General features: G+C 44.1%; 1 protein-coding gene across 1 annotated transcript in view; it reads right to left on the bottom strand.

Moving 5' to 3' along the window:
* Positions 1-5,808: 5,808 nt before the first annotated feature.
* The window catches only part of LOC122919400 (regulator of G-protein signaling 1-like), a 44,842-nt gene continuing 31,997 nt past the window's right edge, over positions 5,809-18,653 (bottom strand). The window contains exons 5-7 of the mRNA XM_044268404.1: positions 17,134-17,195; positions 13,917-14,083; positions 5,809-7,398 (exon numbers count right to left, since the gene is read on the bottom strand). Of these exons, the coding sequence (XP_044124339.1) occupies positions 7,219-7,398; positions 13,917-14,083; positions 17,134-17,195 (409 nt within the window). The 3' untranslated portion in view covers positions 5,809-7,218. The remainder of the gene's footprint in view (positions 7,399-13,916; positions 14,084-17,133; positions 17,196-18,653) is intronic.

Raw genomic sequence — 18,653 nt, 5'->3', positions numbered from 1 at the left:
TTGAGAACAGGACCCAGTCTTGCAGCTTCTGATGTCCCTAATCCCTGGTGTCTAGCAGATTATTATTATTAATAATCCATTATATTCCACTATAACCCATGGATATTATTAATAACCACTAGTCACCAATATCCCTAGTGTTTAGTGGATTATTATGTGGATTTTTAATTATATCCTTGGTATCTAGTAGGTTAATAATAAAATCATCAATGTCTAGTGGATTATTAATTACATCCCTGGTATCTAGTAGATTTTTAATAATATCCTTAGGGACTAGTAGTTTAATAATATAATCCCCTGGATAATAAATAGCCCTGGTGTCTAGTGGATTATTAAAGGGAACCTGTCATCAACGTTATGCTACCCATACTAACGGCAGAATAAAGTAGAGACCGGTGAGTTGATTTCTGCGGTCTGTCATTTATAAGTTAAAAGTAAGTGGTTGCTGAGAACCAACATCACAATCATTGCAGACTGGGCCTGGAAAAGAGTCACGGACACCTGAGAAGAGTCCTGGTTATTCATAATCTCCTGCTCTCTCTGCCCACCTGCTGATGGTTGGCAGTTCTCTCCTAGAGAGGAGAAAACTAGGTAGAAGACTGTCAGTCATCAGCAGATGGGCAGGAGAGCAGGAATCGATGAATAACTATGACTCTTCTCAGGTGGCCGGGACTCTTTTCCAGACCCCGTCTGCAATGACTGATGTTGGTTCTCAGCAATAACTTACGTTTAACTTATAAATGACAGACCGCTGAAATCAACTCTGGGGTCTCTACTTCATACTGCCGTTAGTATGGGTAGCATAACGTTGATGACAGGTTCCCTTTAATTACATCATTGGGGACTAAAAAATTATTAATAATATCCCTTGTGTTTTGTGGATTATTATCAAAGAGGACCTTTCCTCTGTTTAGCCCTAGTCTAATTAGGGTCTTACCTTATAGGGCGGCCCCCACTGATGTCATCACACCTCCCCCCACGTTGATTTTGGCGCCTAATATTCTAATTAGCCGACTTGGTTATACTAGGCGGAGATTGGAGCGGTTCTCTTCTCCCTGGCTGTGAGCGCATCCAATCAGACAACACCGCTCATAGTCAGGGAGGAGCTCATTCTCTCTCTTTGAAAAAAAAAAAAAAAAAAGTGCGATGACATCAGTGGGGGCCGCCCTATAAGGTAAGACCCTAATTAGACTAGGGCTAAACAGATGAAAGGTCCTCTTTGATAATTCACAAGACACTATTGATATTATTTATAATCACTAGACCCCATGGAATAATATTATTGATGTCTAGTGGATTAATAAATATTCCTTGTGTCAAATAATAGGAATATTCCTAGTGTCTAGAGCAGGGGTCAGCAACCTTTGGCACTCCAGCTGTTGTGAAACTACAATTCCCAGCATGCTCCATTCATTTTTATAGGAGTTCTGAGAAGAACACAACAAGTAAGTATGCTGGGAGTTGTAGTTTCACAACACCTGGAGTGCCGGAGGTTGCCTACCCCTGGTCTAGAGTATTAATAACAGCTCTGGTGTCTAATAGGTTATTAATAATATTACTGGTGTCTAGTGTATTATTACTAATATATCTGGTGTCTAGTGTATTATTACTAATATATCTGGTGTCTAGTGGATTGTGAAACACATCCCTGGTGTCTAGTGGATTATTAATAATGTACCTGGTGTCTACTGGATTATTAATAATGTACCTGGTGTCTACTGGATTATGAATACATATCCCTGGCGTCTAGTGGATTATTAATAACATCCCTGGTGTCTAGTAAATTGTGAATAACATCCCTGGTGTCTAGTGGATTGTGAATAACATCCCTGGCGTCTAGTGGATTATTAATAACATCCCTGGTGTCTAGTAAATTGTGAATAACATCCCTGGTGTCTAGTGGATTATTAATAACATCCCTGGTGTCTAGTGGATTATTAATAACATCCCTGGTGTCTAGTGGATTGTGAATAACATCCCTGGTGTCTAGTGGATTATTAATAACATCCCTGGTGTCTAGTGGTTTGTGAATAACATCCCTGGTGTCTAGTGGATTATTAATAACATCCCTGGTGTCTAGTGGCTTGTGAATAACATCCCTGGTGTCTAGTGGATTATTAATAACATCCCTGGTGTCTAGTGGTTTGTGAATAACATCCCTGGTGTCTAGTGGATTATTAATAACATCCCTGGTGTCTAGTGGATTATTAATAAGACCCCTGGTGTCGACTGGATTATTAATATCATCCCTGGTGTCGACTGGATTATTAATAACATCCCTGGTGTCTAGTGGTTTGTGAATAACATCCCTGGTGTCTAGTGAATTATTAATAATGTCCCTGGTGTCTAGTGGATTGTGAAACACATCCCTGGTGTCTAGTGGATTATTAATAACATCCCTGGTGTCTAGTGGATTGTGAATAACATCCCTGGTGTCTAGTGGATTATTAATAAGACGTCTAGTGGATTAGTAATAACATCCCTGGTGTCTAGTGGATTATTAATAAAATCCCTGGTGTCTAGTGAATTGTTAATAACATCCCTGGTGTCTAGTGGATTATTAATAACATCCCTGGTGTCTAGTGAATTACATCCCTGGTGTCTAGTGGATTATTAATAACATCCCTGGTGTCTAGTGGTTTGTGAATAACATCCCTGGTGTCTAGTGGATTATTAATAACATCCCTGGTGTCTAGTGAATTACATCCCTGGTGTCTAGTGGATTATTAATAACATCCCTGGTGTCTAGTGGTTTGTGAATAACATCCCTGGTGTCTAGTGGATTATTAATAACATCCTTGGTGTCTGGTGGATTGTGAATAACATTCCTGGTGTCTAATGTTCTAATAGTTTAATCCCTGTTATTTAGTATCCTTGGTGGCTACTGCCCTATCCCGGCAAGTTAAGAATATGATCACTGGTTTCTTAAGGGGTCCTAATGATATACCTGGTGACCCAGTGGTTACTTGCATGTCCATCTCTGAGCACTCTCACTATTGCGGTGTATATATGGACGGGAGGACTCTACAGCTGATGTTCCCCTGTGTTTGGTGCCACGGTGCCTGGTCTAGTATAATAGGTGCCATATAGCAGCACTCATCATCTTTACTTTGGACTGTAATGGCTTTCATTTTTTTACAGCATCTAAAAATACAACTACTGGAACAGAAGAAGACTCTTTCAGCGCCCAAACCATCGTGGAACTGATACGCATTAGCCTCATGATGGTGCTCATCATCCTTTCCTTTATATTACTTTGCAAATTTTGGTAAAGCTGTCCGATGCAAAACACTTAAAATATTCTGGATTATGTATGTAAAAAAAAAGGACATTTATGATGACAGAAGAAGAGCTTATACATTAAAGGACATGGCCACTAAGAAAATATTGCATCCGATAGACTCCTCTCCACCAGGCGATACCTTTCCAGTTCATGGTTCTGGATGGGGTTGAAGATGTTTCTGCACAAACTATCCAGAGGAACGACACCCAGCACCCCCACCGATCAGCTGTTACCTGCAGCCACAGTTCCATGAAGTAGGCCATGCATGGAGCCAGAACACCACAGCTCCGTACACTGTGTAGGTGACATTCTCAGGTCAGCTTAGCGCTCATTCACGTGAACGGGATGCGAGCTAGAGGAACCCAGCATGGCCACTACACTGTGGACCCAGTCTTCTGCTTCCAGCAATATCCACGGTGTTATTCCTGGTGCTGGGGGCTGCGGAGCACGGCTGTTTGGTGGATACCTACTGATCTGATATTGATGACCTGTCCTGATCAGTGAGGGTTGAACTCTGCGAATAGATCTAGACCTGGATGACCCCTTTAATATGTGCAATATATTTATGAAAGTTCCCTTCACAGAGCGCTGGTAGACTATGAAATGAACTAGGGCACCATGGGGCACAGGCAAAGGGGGGGAATACAGACACAGCTAAATGTGACGATCGCAGGCCATCACAGGTACCTGGGGTACATGCCTCTGGTGCCCAATGCTAAACCAACTTCTAGAAATAACAAGTATAAGTCAAGGGCATCTGCAAGCTCCTAAAACAAACAGACTTGTAGAAATTTGCCAGAGAAGCAGAGATCATTCACACCTTGATTTTGACCATCTTTCAGCGGAGTGGTGGGGTTTGAAGAGGACCTATCAGTGTAAAGACAATGGTGTTTTTTAATTATTTCTAAAATATGTTTTATTACAGGCAGGGTTTAATATTCCTTGTGGAGAAGGGCTTATACTGCAGCCAGTTGCCGTACAGTCAGACACAAGTTTGTAAGACATACAGAGCAGAATTCTTTAGAATTGGTGGTTTTTAAAGGGCATCTGTCAGCAGTTTTGTACCTATGACACTGGCTGACCTGTTACATGTGCGTTTGACAGCTAAAGGCATCTGTGTTGGTCCCATGTTCATATGTGCCCGCATTGCTGACAAAAAGTATATTTTAATATATGCAAATAAGCCTCTAGGAGCAACGGGGGTGTTGTCATTACACCTAGAAGGTCCGCTCTTTCTGCAACTGCTGAGCCCTCTGTACTTTGACAGGGCCAGGCTGTGACAACATCATCACACCTGGCCCTGTCAATCAAAGCGGAGAGGATACAGCAGTTGCAGAGAGAGCAGAGCCTCTAGGTGTAATGGTAACGCCCCCGTTGCTCCTAGAGGCTCATTTGCATATATTAAAACATCATTTTTCTCAGCAATGCGAGCACATATGAACATGGGACCAACACAGATGCCTTCAGCTGCCAAGCGCACATGTAACAGGTCAGCCAGTGTCATAGGTACAAAACTGCTGACAGATGCCCTTTTAACTGTAAGGAGGGTGAGGGAAAATATTTTCTAAAATATGTGTTATTACAGGCAGGATTCAATATTTCTCTTGGGGGAGGGCTTATACTGCAGCCCGTTGCCTTACAGTCAGACACATGTTTGTGAGACATACAGAGAAGAATTCCAAATATTCTTTTTAGAACAAAAGACAGACTAGGGTAAAAAAAAAAAAAAGAGATTGAAGGGTTTGTCGGAGTTATATAATAAAAATAAAAAATAAAGCACTGTAAATCCGATGGTCAGCAATATATACATAAGATAAGCAAGTTTTAGGCAAAAAAAAAGACATTTCCCTAGTTCTGTCCTGGCCCTTTGTTGACATGTAGTTGCAGAGCTGTGGGGCGTGTAACAACAATCTTTGAGGTTTTTCTCCCCCTGCTCTGCAAAGTGCTACCCTGAAGTCCCAGCTGTACAGTGCAATGACTTTGCTGATACACAGGATCTTCCCCCTACCGAAGAGTACAGGGCCGCTGGAGATGAAGGAAGTGAATTGAAAACCCCTTACATTTGCTTACTGAGAAACATACGAAGAACAAAAAATAACTTGGTTATCCTCTTTAAGGGAGGAAATTCTAGGATTTTAGGGCATATATTTCTGACAGCGAAGTCACCTCCAAGTGACTTTACCATATTCTCCGCATTACTGGCACTATGTTCATACGTTTCCATGGACGAAGCCTCTTCATACGCCTTATCTCCCTTTCACTATTCAAAAACATCATTCCCTATATACCGTTAGGTCATTGCTCGAGGGGGAGATAAAATCAGTGCCTGCAGGAAATTACAAAAGGAGAATGCAGAATATACATTTTTTTCTTCACCCACTGAGTTGCAATCTCAAACAACCAGTATGGGGAGGATATGGCAGTAAGTGTCTTGTAAAGAATCGGACTGGTTTAGGTAGGGTATGAATGCCTGAAATAAAAATAAAACCTAGTCCGTGCGCGAAATGAACACCAGGACGCACGGGTGAATACTGCATATCTTTATTCAGTGCTTAAGACTAATTACAGATTTACTCATAAAAAACATTAAGACTTCATCAACCACATTTTTTTTCCTGATTTCGTACTTATAGCCACGAAAAAAAAAAAACATGACGTACAACACTCTACAAGTCTCAAGCTTGGAGGTCATGAGGGGACGTAGCAGGCTGTAACAAAAGAGTAATGTACGTAGAGCAGGGACCTCAGAATGGCGGACACGTCTTCAACCTGGCGATTACAGACACATGGACGAATACACGTAAAATGGACAACGCTTAGAGGTGACGGCTGTGTGGACCATATTGACCACGGCCACTGAAAACTGAGGCAGCAACGTGCATAATGGTGAGGGGGGGGGGGGGGAGAGGGAAATGGCTTCAGTGCATCAATACGGAGGCTTTTTAAGATGGCAGAGAAGGCGCAAAAGGTATTAACAGTGCAAAGAAAAAAAGGCGCAAGTCTTCTAAGGTTATCCATACCGTTACGGGTGGTAACTAATTTTGGGGGGGATGAAGAAGGAGCAGGCAACTTTGAGATATCCATTTACCATGCATTCCCTCCCAAAAATGTACACCATACACGAGTTCAGAATGACAGCTCGTGTGATGTCGTTGTTCAAAATGGCCGACTTCTTCCATCAACTGGAATACTAAGACGTATGGACTTGAAAAACTGGACATTCTCAGGGTTTGAGAAATGGCTTGTTTTAGCTGAATCTACCTTTCCATCATGAAACACCATGTGTATAAAAATACAATATAAAATAAAAAAATAATTAGGAAACGGAAATGTTACCCCAACAAACCCTGGAAAAAGGGCAAAGCCTTTGGAATGGATTACAGTCTACCTAAAATCAATAAAAAGATGGCTTAGGAGTAAAATGAATAGTGTTCAAGAATGGCCACGGTTACATGCTTGGGGCCTACATCTGTGGCCATCCTCAAGCCAACATGGCGAAAAACTGATTTCTCTTGGTCTGCATATGTCCATTAGTGTTCAGGTTAGCCAACACTATCACAGACAACAAGCGCTGACATCATAGACTCCATCTTGAATCAAAATGGCCAATTCTGACACAGTTTTGATTCAAAAGGACTAAAAAAAGGCAAAAGCTCTACAGTTCAAAAATGGCTTGGCCTAGCGGGTTATGGCATAGAAGCATTTTGGTCCATTCTGGATCAAAACAGGGCATACTTCAAGAGATACTCATTGATCAAAATGGCCACATCTGACAGGCTTTGGCATCACTGAACCCACCTTGACATGGGTCATGCAGTCCTACAAAATGACCTTTTAAACTTGGTCCATTCAAGTTCTGAGAACCTGTTCCCAGATCGGTGGGGGGTCAGGCTGGCTCCTTTTCATCCCCAGGGTCACCATGCTTTTCTCTTCACTCAGCATGCCCCATTAGGAGAGTGGAGCAGGCTCTGATAGAGATCGGAACGCAAAAACCGGGGATAGGAGTCTCCCTCCATTAGGCCGTAGATCCTGCGTTGGGCCTCATCGAAGGCTGTACGTGTCGGGAGTAGGAGGTTGTGTTCAGTCAATTCTCTTGTGCTGGCGTCTAGGTTAACCTAGAAGAAGCAATGAAATGGAATTTCAATGATATCATCATAAGTAAATGTCTTGCGGATGGGCATTCTAAAGATTCACTACTCTTAGTGTAAAGAATCCTTCCCTATATTGAGAAGGATGACATTTTCTTTCACACCCAGTTCTTCTTTTCCTAGACTTTTACGATTAGAGACACCTCCCATTGCAAAAACCCAGCAGTCCATCTTAGAACTCTCTCCTAGATATTGTTTTTTACAGTATTGAGCTCCAAACTGCACCCTGTATTCAAGATGGACCATCAATGAAATCCCATAAGCCGTTGTGAAATACTCATATATTTTAGTACACATGTAGGATCTCTCCTGGCAGATAATAAAAATATGGCATCATCATATCTGGTGGAGAGGTCATTTAAAATAGCACTACAATGAATATGTCATTCTGTCAGTTGTAGTGCCACCATCATACCAGTGTGTGTGTGTGTGGGGTGGTGGTGGCAATTTCTTTCCAAAAATGCAAACGTTAAGTTGAATGACAATTTAATCCTTATGGTTCTGGAATAATGATACCCTGACTTAAACGGTACAAGACCACCTAGTTCCAAGATATTTAGGGGGAGGGTCCGATATCTCAGGTTTTGGGACAACAATTTACTGTAAAGTGAATGTAGGGTTCAAAGAAGTTGTTCCAAGTTAGGTAGCAGCTTGATATTTGAAACCACCACCATTGCTGAAACAACGAGGGGCCTTTAGTCCTCGTTCTTGGCTGAAGATGTTCCTTCATAGACTTGAATGGGGGTAGTGGAAACAACTGAACATGCTTATTGTCTGTTTCTGATGGCCCCATTCACCTCCTAGGACAATGGCACATCAACACTTAGGGGAAAGGGGACACAAGTGTACCGTCTCTGGAGTGTGATGGCAATGAACCATGAAAAACAGGGGGTAAGATGCGGTTCTAGAACAATGATAGTTAGGCATCTCCAATCCACAACTAACATTCCAAATAATAATAGTGGCAACCTAAGTGTTTAGGAGGTGTTGACTAAGAACCGACCCACCCCATGGGTATTCTAGAGTAACATATCTTCTGACACCTGGAGTTCTAGAAGAATATGATATGGATACTTAGGGTTCTAGACTGGTGACACACCGATAAGTGAAGACCAATGAAATTCTAAATCTTGAGTTCTCAAGATTATTCAAATGGTTAAAGATCTCCCATTACTAGATCTCAACTGAAGCCTGTGCTGACCATGGCAAGAAGGGAAAAGCTAACACTGCCGACCATTGCTTTTGGTCGTTGTATTATTTATTATGCTGGCTGACGAGTGGCCCACGCCATCGCTACCCAGTGGTCACACTGCCAGGCTTCAGCTTCGTAGAGGAGACACCAAGATTTTGTGATACTTCCCAGGCCAGAGTTTTTACCCCTCACATCCGAACAAAGTAAGATTACATTCTCAGTAGATTTTCCCTGAGATGTAGAGACCTGTGTCAGTTCTAGAGTCACTGCGCCCCGGCAGGGGGTGCTCATGAATTTTCATTGCCTCGGGAAGTGCTATGACTAAGGGTCTGAAACGTGTGAAACCTTCCATGATCTCCCCATCTATATTCTATGCCGTCTATTTTCTGCTGTTTTTTACTATTTTTACTTTGTATGAGATGGAAACAAAGATCCAAAACAGGAAATCTAATTGGAGTATTGGAAACGTGTGAGCTGCATTTGTTATGTAACCCTCCGAGGCTTAGAAAAAGCGCGTCTGCAATTAGATGACTTTTAACGGGTTCCATGGGCTGACAGAAATATATTTCATGACTTTATCTTTGTATTTTCTTCCGGTGCTGATCACAGATTTAAATATACATGTAGATAAATATAAATGGTGCAATCCATCTATCTCATATCTATCTGTCTAGCCATCCATCTACCTATCTAATATCCATCTATCTGTCTGTCTAATATCTATCTATCTATCTATCTATATCCATCTAATATCTGCCTAAATCTATGTATGTATGTTTCTACCTATCTATCTAGATCTATTTAACATCTATGTATATAATATCTATAACTAATATCTGTTTAGATCTAATATCTATGTATCTAATTTCTAACTAGTCTCTCTTCCTCCTCCATGGAGGTAAAGTCTGGGCAGAGATCAGACAGTCTCCTGAAGTGAGTCTCCCTCACTGCTGAGTATTTGGAGATCCGCAGCAGGAATTTAGCCTCATCCTCCACGGCCTCTTGGTCGCACTGCTGGCACAGTCTGCTCTCCCTGGGCGTGTACCTCAGTCGGTGACGTCCGGAATCAATGAGCAGGCTGTGGGCGCTCAGTCTGTACCGGCTCAGGATCTGTCGGTCTTTTGGATTGGGGAGTTTCTCCAGATATGGGGCCAGTTTGTACTCCCTCTGCAGGCTCTGGTATACTGTCAGCTTCTGGGATGTTCTTATGTCGTTCCTCCAGACGCTAATATACTCTTCTTTGTACTTGTTTATCGTCCTCTGGATTTCTCCCTTTGTCAGGCTATATTGGTTGGTGGCTTGGGCAGGCTGGGTTTGGGTGACTTGTTGCAGGGTGCTTTGTTTTTCTGGGGCTTCTTGGTGTAGCAAGGCTTTGTGATGGTAGGAGCTGGGATTGCTGCTATGAAGATGGGCTCTGAATGATAGCGCCCTCTTCTGTACAGCAAAGTAGAGTGGGAATCTGCCCAGTTCTGCTCGACAGGCGCTGTTCGAGGTGCTCCTGTGGACCTGGAGAAAGTGTTTTCCACCTAGAACTCTGCATAGTTCTGTTGGCCCAGAGTCCCACTTTTCCCGGTCTGGGTATATGTCTGGGCCCCAGACTCGGTATATGTCTGGGCCCCAGACTGGGTATATGCCATACAGGAGGATTGGGGCGATGATGGTGTCAAGTATTTTAAGCCAGACGGTCACTGGTGCTTTAAGGTGATACAGATGCCTTCTGATGGCATAGAAGGTTTTGCTCGCCTTGTCTTTCAGCGTTTCCATGGCTTTCTTAAAACTCCCCGATTGGCTGATTTCTAGGCCCAGGTCGGTGTAGCTGTCGGTTTTGGAATTGGACAGTTGTTCAGCAGGAAGGGAGGACGCCCGGCTGCTTTTCGGTTTCTTTTCTGGAACACTATCTCATACCTATCCATCTATCTATTTAATATCTATCTACAGTATCTCCTATCTATCTTCAATCAATCAAGCTTTATTGTCAGGTCTAAAATAATACATTAGCATTGCCAAAGCATGTGGGAAATAGGGGCTTGAGAAATGGGGACACACCTGGGGTCGGTGTATAGGAGTCCGTGGCGTATCATGATAGGGGGGGAGGGGTGCGGACACACCCCGGGTCAGGGTATCGGAGTCCATGGCATATCAGGCTCTTCTCAGTCTGTGGCAGGCACAAATATATTGTGCTGCTATGTCCACCGAGTTCTCTTCCTCTCCCAGCAGGATGGGAAGCTTCTCTTCCTCCTCCATGGAGCTGAAGTCTGGGAGGAGATCAGACAGTCTCCTAAAGTGGATGTCCCTCAGCGCTGAGTATTTGGGACAGTATATCAGGAAATGGGCCTCATCCTTCACCACCTCCAGGTGGCACTGCTGGCACAGCCTGCCCTATCTAGGCAAGTAGCTCTGTCGATGCCGTCCGGATTGGACGGCCAGGCTGTGGGCGCTTAGTCTGTAGCGGCTCAGGATTTTCCGGTCTCTGGGGTTCCCTAGTATCTCCAGATATGGGGCCAGTTTGTAGTCTCTCTGCAGGCTCTGGTACACCGTCAGCTTCTGGGATGCTCTCACCTCCTTCCTCCATTCACTGACAAATTCCTCTTGTTTAGGGTCCATTCACACATCCGTGTGTGTTTTGCAGATCCACGGATCCGCAAAACACGGACAGCGGCAATGTGCGTTCCGCATTTTGCGGACCGCACATTGCCGGCACTAAGAGAATATGCCTAGTCTTGTCTGCTATTGCGGACAAGAATAGGACATGTTCTATTTTTTTCAGGATCGGAATTGCAGACCATAGAAATGGATGGGTCCACAATTCCGTTCTGCAAAATGCGGAATGGAATTGCGGATGTGTGAATGGAGCCTTACTGTGTTCCTGATCTATCTATCCATCCAGCATATCTATGTAATATCCATCCATCATCCCTCTCTCTATCACATGCAGCCTCCATACACAGTATGCACTCACTATCAGGTCATTAATAATCCCGTTATATTAATCTCTCATGTCTTATGGTTCCTCTGCCTCCGTCTTTCTCGTGCCTCTTTATCCTGCATTTTGCCCTCTTTTCTATGACTGACCTTTTCCGGCATTCAGAGACCCCGGTGCCCCCTGGTTTGTATCATGTGACTTTACCACGTCCCCCCGCTGACCTCAGTCTGATCTCCGGAAATCATTACAAAACACAGACTGTAACAAATGAAATATAGATCCCTGGCGGGAGGTGGACGCAGTCCGCATGGAGGGGCCTTCCAGGCAGGTGCAATGGGCCTCCGCCTCTACAGCACAAGAGTGCCTCGGAGAAGGACAGGGAAATGTGAGTGTAATGGAGACGTTGCCAGGAAAGTGCAGATCAGGGTGATTAATTTTACACCGTCTGCTAGAGAGAGAGAGAGAGGGAGAAAAGCAGCGTAAAATAAACATTATTACTAAGCCGAGGACTCATTTAAGAGCTTCTTTGTCATCAGAAAAGTATGCCCTTTAAAGGAGAAGGCGAGCGGAGCCGGCGGCTGTTCTTCTATGACAGGACACCGTCTACATTTACATGTTCAGACAGAGAAGAAGAGCCCGGGACGCGGTAATCTTACACTGGCCGGGATCACTGGGGAATTCACGCCCTAGGACGGCGATATTTTTAACCTCATTTTCACTTTCCGTCTTCTCGTAGGGCCGGGGCGGTCTACAGGCCTTTTTTTCCAGGCTGAGCTCCCAACTATGCGGTTACCAGGAGCTCCTCCTATAAAACATTACGATTTCACAAGAATAAAACTGACCACAAACTTGGAATTAAAGGGGTGGTCCAAAATTTGGCTATTGACGGCCTTATCCTCAGGATAGGTCATCAATATATGATCGGTGAGGGTATGGGGGTTGTCCAACGAAAAATATTCAACTTTTTTTTCAAACCAGGACCTGGATCTGAATACTACTGCAATTGCATGCAAGTAAAAATGTATTCTAGCAACTCAGGTATTCACTGAAGTCTATCTGTATAGCGCCACCTGCTGTTTGTTCTTTTTCTAATTTCTCTGTCCTGCTCACTGAGACGGAAGCACGTGCTCAGTTGCATCTTTCAACTGCCGCCAGCTGCAGCAGAAAGGACGTGCCCCATGAGCTGAAAGTTTGAAATAAATCTCGCAGAACCATTGGAGCAACGAATGGGGAGCTCTCTGGATCCATGTGAGGTACAGGGCTGGGTCTAGATTGGTTAGAAAGAGGTTGTCATGATTAAGTATAATTTTTTACATTATTCACGGGATAATCCCTTTAAAAAGGCTGCGGTGCCGGCCAGAGCTGCTGCCTCCTTGCAGAGCTCACCAAGCACAGCGCCGTACATTGTATAGTGGCTGTGCTTGGTATTGCAGCCCACGCCTGTGCACATAGGCCACGTGATCGATGGACGTGATGTCACTGGCCTCTTCAACCAGCTGATTGGTGGAGGAGCCAGGATTCGGACAACGCTGATCAAATATTGATGACCTATCCTGGGGATAGGCCATTGATATAAAAAATCTCAGACAACCACTTTAAAGCATCCATACAGCAGCCATCTTGCTTGGCCAACAGCTATTCCTCCCGGCTACCCAATACACATGCATGATTGGTTCGGGTGAGCATGTATGTGTTTTCAATAGCAAAAGAGATGAGAGTCCCCATACACATTAGGTAGTTGACCGGCCAAAACCAGCATGTTCCTCTGATGATAATTTAATGTGTACGGGGCCTTACGAGCCTTCTATGAATAGCAGGCCTCAGATGACCCTAAAGATATTGTATTTTCATTGGATATCATTAAAAAAGGGGAACAATGTGACCTTATGTGGGATAGAGGGGTCCCAGGTGTGTAAGGGTTAAACTAGGTGGAATTTTAGTAAATCCTGTTTACATGTTGTGGTTTGAGGGCCCATTCACTTTCTACAATCTCTTCTTGAAGGATCCCTCAAAAATAAGCTGATCGTAGGTTGTCCTGCTGCTGAGATCCCCAGTGATCGGCGTCATTTTGCTCAACAACCTGGTAGCAAGTGTTCAATTTCCCAGCAGCGCCACCACAGGAGAAATTAGGCATTACACAGTTCTCATTGAAATAAATGTGAAGTCCGTGTAACACATGGATGTTCTGGGTCCTCCAGAGACAGGGACACTCTTTGCAGCCACTGGCCATGTTCGCTACTAGATGAAAAGGATCATAATTCCCTTTAGATGTGGCTTTCTAAACCAGAGAATCCCTGCAATAGCGCAATCATTTATCACATCTTATAAATTCCAGACGTAATGGTGGCGAATTCCTGCTATGTGCTTTACCTCTTTAGGGGACTGAAACGCAATGTAGTGCTGATAGATCTTGCGTGCTTTGCTGTGCAGGATGAAGTTTGGGTGCTTTTCCCTATAATCTTCACACGCCAACCAGAAATCCAGGTTCTCGTCACTGAACTCTGACTGTAGGAACACACGAAAGAGAGCGCGCCCATCTGTACGGCAAAAAAGAAAAGAAGGGATTACGTGACCACGCGTTTCGAGGGAAATATTAACAAGTAGCCGAAACCCATGAGAAATATCATTCCAGGTCATTCTTAACCTTTGCTGAAGTTTTCTTTACTTTTTACATAAAATTGCGCAAAGGAAATTTGGGGTTGTCCACATCAGCCAATGAAACAAAGTACTCTCATTTTCTCATCCATCTTGTATACATAAATATAAAAATGTAAATCTGATTGGTTAGTATCACGATACCACTCCAAATCTGGGTAACTTGGTTTGTGACCCTTTTGATCTGCGGATTGCTGAGGGTCAGACCCTAATAATCAAACACCGATAGCCTATTCTTGATCACTAAGAAACCCCTTTAATGACCAGACTGCTGTTACTGATTCTCCACACCTTCCAGAGAAACGTGACTTTTTTTTTTTTAGGTGATTAAAATTACTTTTCTGATATTAACTTTTTTTTTTTTTACCATTTTCAACACCAATAGAAAATGCCCTATTTTTATTTTTTTGCCTTTTCTTGTGTGTAAAATAGTAAAAATAAAAGTCTATAAAAACCCCACAAAATTTATTTTTCTCTGCCTGGGCTCATGCACATGAATGTATTTTTCTTCCGTTTCTGCTCCATTTTTTTTTTTACAAGTCCGTATGCGAAACCATTCCTTTTAATGAGGCTTGAAAAAAAAAAAAAAGGGAAATTACTCCGTGTGCATTCAGTGTCCGTATGTCTGATCCGCCAAAAGAACAAAAATAATAGAACATGTCCTATTCTTGTCCATTAAACGGACAAGGACAGGCATTGTTACAAAGGATCCGCAAAAAAAAAAAAAAAAACGGATCATCCTTTTTTTTTTTCGGATCCGTGTTTTGCAGACAACAAAATACATTACGGTTGTGTGCATGAGCCCTTAATCAGCAGTTTATTTTGAGGCTTGACATCACCTAGATAGGATCGCTGTATCGGGACTAGGCGTTCAGGTATAGTTGACATGCGGGTTATTGTTGTATTTTCCATTTTTTTATTAAATAAATATTTTTATAGTATTTTTCTTTTATTTCTGTATACAGATGACCCACTGTAGGCCGCCGGGTCACTGACAAGGCAGAAACGGTACAATACCAATTCTGCTCTCCGTTGCGGGCGTGCGACTGTCCAACACATCCCGAAACATGACGCTCGAGGACTAAAGGTCTCTTGAGGACCCGCTGTAAAGACTGGCAACAGCAGCCATTAAGGGGTTAATAAATCTAATTGTAAAGTGAATTCTCCTCTTCTAAAAGCAGATCCCGAGAGCTCGCAGTGAATGGCAGCGGCCCAGGAAGCAATATTTCAGGCTATAATAAAAAGGAGAACAAGCCAGTCCTTATCTGTCCGCGCCAGATACAAAGCAGACCGCAGCTCCCATTCATGGCCAGTAATCTTGTGGCCGTCGCGGGGTAGGACTACAATGACCTCATTTAGCTTTATCACTGCGGCGGACTGCAGATGTCAAATCCGCGCTGATCACCATTTTATGTAAAAAAAAAATCCTATAATCCGCTATCTGATAGTCTGACTCTATGATAAACCACACAATGGAGTAGTCAATAAATCCGCGAGTCGTCCTTTTCCGTCAGGCTGGGAAAAATTAGATAGTAGGCGGGCGTCATAAATGGGTGGCCCGTGGGTTGTCACCCAGCTTCCCCAGCAATCTGCCTAGTTAGGTAGTAATAAAATCCCTTTTAACCCATTTAAAGGGCATCAGTCAGCAGTTTTGTACCTATGACACTGGCCGACCTGTTAGATGCCTTCAGCTGCCAAGCGCACATGTGTGTTGGTCCCATGTACATATGTGCCCGCGTTGCTGAGTAAAATGATGTTTTAATATATGCAAATGAGCCTCTAGGAGCAACGGGGGCGTCACCGTTACACCTAGAAGCTCATCTTTTTCTGCAACTGCCGCGCCCTCTGCACTTTGATTGATAGGACCAGGCAGTGTAAACGTGATCACACCTATCCCTGTCAATGAAAGTGCAGAGGGGGCGGAAGTTGCAGAGAGAGCGGAGCCTTCAGGTGTAATGGTAATGCCCCCGTTGCTCCTAGAGGCTCATTTGCATGTATTAAAACATCATCTTTCTCAGCAATGCGGGAACATATGAACATGGGACCAACACAGATGACTTCAGCTGTCAAGTGCACATGTAACAGGTCAGCCGGTGTCATAGGTACAAAACTGCTGACAGATGCCCTTTAAATGTGTTGTCCTTGACCTCGCCATCCATAGAAAGCAGAGACCAGAGGCTGTGGTACCACTGCTCCCAGCAGTACTCCCTGTACAGTTTTACCAAGTCATTAAGTAAAGGAGTTGTACACTCCTGTATAAGCGATGGCGTATCCTTAGGATAGGTCGTCAATATCCGATCCGACCCCCCCCCCCCCACCAATCAGCTCGCTCTGGCGCTGGACGTCTGTGCCGGAGCTCCACAGCTCCATCCACTGTTTAGTGGTTGGAGCTGGTAACTGCAGCTCTGCACCCACTGAAGTGAATTGGAGCAGCCCCGCTGTTACCAGCTCCGTCCAATGCATGGCGCTAGAGTTACCCCAGGGGTGTGGGGTGTCAGACCACCACCAATCAAATATTGATTCGACAGCCTATCCTCACTTGTAAAAGGAGTGGACATCCCCTTTAAGTAATTGGTAAAACTCTACAGGATGGAACCCCAGCTTCTGGTCAGGCAAGATGGGTCTGTCTCTGCGTTGTCTGATGGAGAGGTCAAAAGACGTTCATATAAATCCTTCAGCGACAAGAAGTTAATTGCAAACTGTCAGGGATCGGGAGTGTCACCCGAGTCCGGAGCAAAGGTGACTCCAATATTTGTGTTTCCAGGAGGAAAAAAACGACGATGAGAAAAGAAAAAAGGGAATTCTGTAATAATTAACGCGTAAAAGCATAAAGTTATGTCATTATGTCAAAGAGGAAAATGAGGCAAAAATAAAAAATAAAAAAAGACTGAAAATAAAAAGACTCATAAAACCAGATGAAGGCAGTACTCACATGGGTGAGAGAGCAGATTATCAAGCGACTGTCCCCAGTGCTGCACCTCTTCTATATTGGGCCTGCAATGGAGGAGCGAGGTAACATTTAGCAGTTTCATCATTTCTTGCCTAGCGCTCCAGTTACAGCCTACCCCTCAGCTATGCCATGGGGTTTAGACCCCGTTTTTTTTTTTTTTTTGGGTGGTCCATTCTATTATAATGGGACCAGATTTTGTATTTAAGCGGTTTTAATGTACACAGCGTCCATCTTATCTTCATATAATTTATTTTTTTAATTAACACCCCCATCTCTTGGTTGAGTTCTTGGGAGGGGGGTTGGGGGCACTTTGTCTTTAGTTAAATGATAGGTACAACGATGCTGCTCCTCTGCTCTTGTTCAGTGGTCGCCCCTTGAGGACCCTCATCCATTTCCCCAACTGAGGAGTGGCTACATCTCTCTTTTTGACCATTCAGTTCAAAGAGAATGATGTAATGCTTGATATCTCCTGCAGGGGCGCTGCAGCAGAAGCGAACACTTGCTATAAGGTTCCCTCACAGGTTGCAGCTGGTCACAGGATCAGCTTATTGTTAAGAGACCCTCCTAGCCAGAAATATACTGCTCAGGAACCCCCCTTTAAGAGCCTGGGAGGGCTATGGAGGCACCAATTTCCAATTCTTTTTTTAATACTCATAAATGGAGCAGCTGACTCGGGGCAGGGGAGCATTAACTCTTTCTTTTCCCTTCAGGGTGCAGCTATATAGGAGTCACGCTCATGCCCTGGTGCCTCAAGGAGCCCAAAGTCCCTTTTTCTATGCTAAAGGGGTTTTCCGGGTGATTAAAGGGGTTCTCTGGGTTTTTAATATTGATGACCTATCCTATCATCAATATCAGATCGGCAGGGGTCCAACTCCCGGCACCCCAGCTGATCAGCGGTATAAAGGGAAGGTGCGTGCAGTGCGCACGTGCCGCCTCCTTTGTCTCTTCCTGCACGCCATAGACATAGCAGGAGTAGAGAAGGGAGACGGCATGTGTGCACTGTGTGCGCCTTCCCGTCATACAGCTGATTGGAGGGGGAGCCGTCGGTCAGCCCCCCGCCAATCTGATATTGAGGACCTATCCTGAGGATAGGTCATCAATATTAAATGCCCGGAGAACCCCTTTAATATTGATGAGTCGATGACCTATCCTTAGAATGGGTCATCAGGATCTGACTGGCAGGGGTCCGACTCCCTGGACCACCGCCGATCTGCTGTTTGAAGGTGCGCCGCAGCCTCTTTTTAGGCCAGTGACATCATGTTCATCAGTCACATGGCCTAGGGTGCAGCTCAGTCCCAATAAAGTGAAGGGGGTGAGCTGCAATACCAAGCACAGCCACTATACAATGTACGGCGCTGTGCTTGGTAATCAGCAAGGAGGCTGCAGCACTCATCAGAGCACCGCGGCCTCTTCAGACAGCTGATCGGTGGGGGTGCTGGGTGCCAGAACCATACTGATCAGGCATTGATGACCTATCCTGAGTATTGCTAATCAATAATAAC

Source organism: Bufo gargarizans, chromosome 9 (genome assembly GCF_014858855.1).
Source record: "Bufo gargarizans isolate SCDJY-AF-19 chromosome 9, ASM1485885v1, whole genome shotgun sequence".
NCBI lineage: Eukaryota > Metazoa > Chordata > Amphibia > Anura > Bufonidae > Bufo > Bufo gargarizans.
The sequence above is the reverse complement of the archived record's forward strand: the minus strand, read 5'-3'. Positions and strand labels throughout refer to the sequence as shown.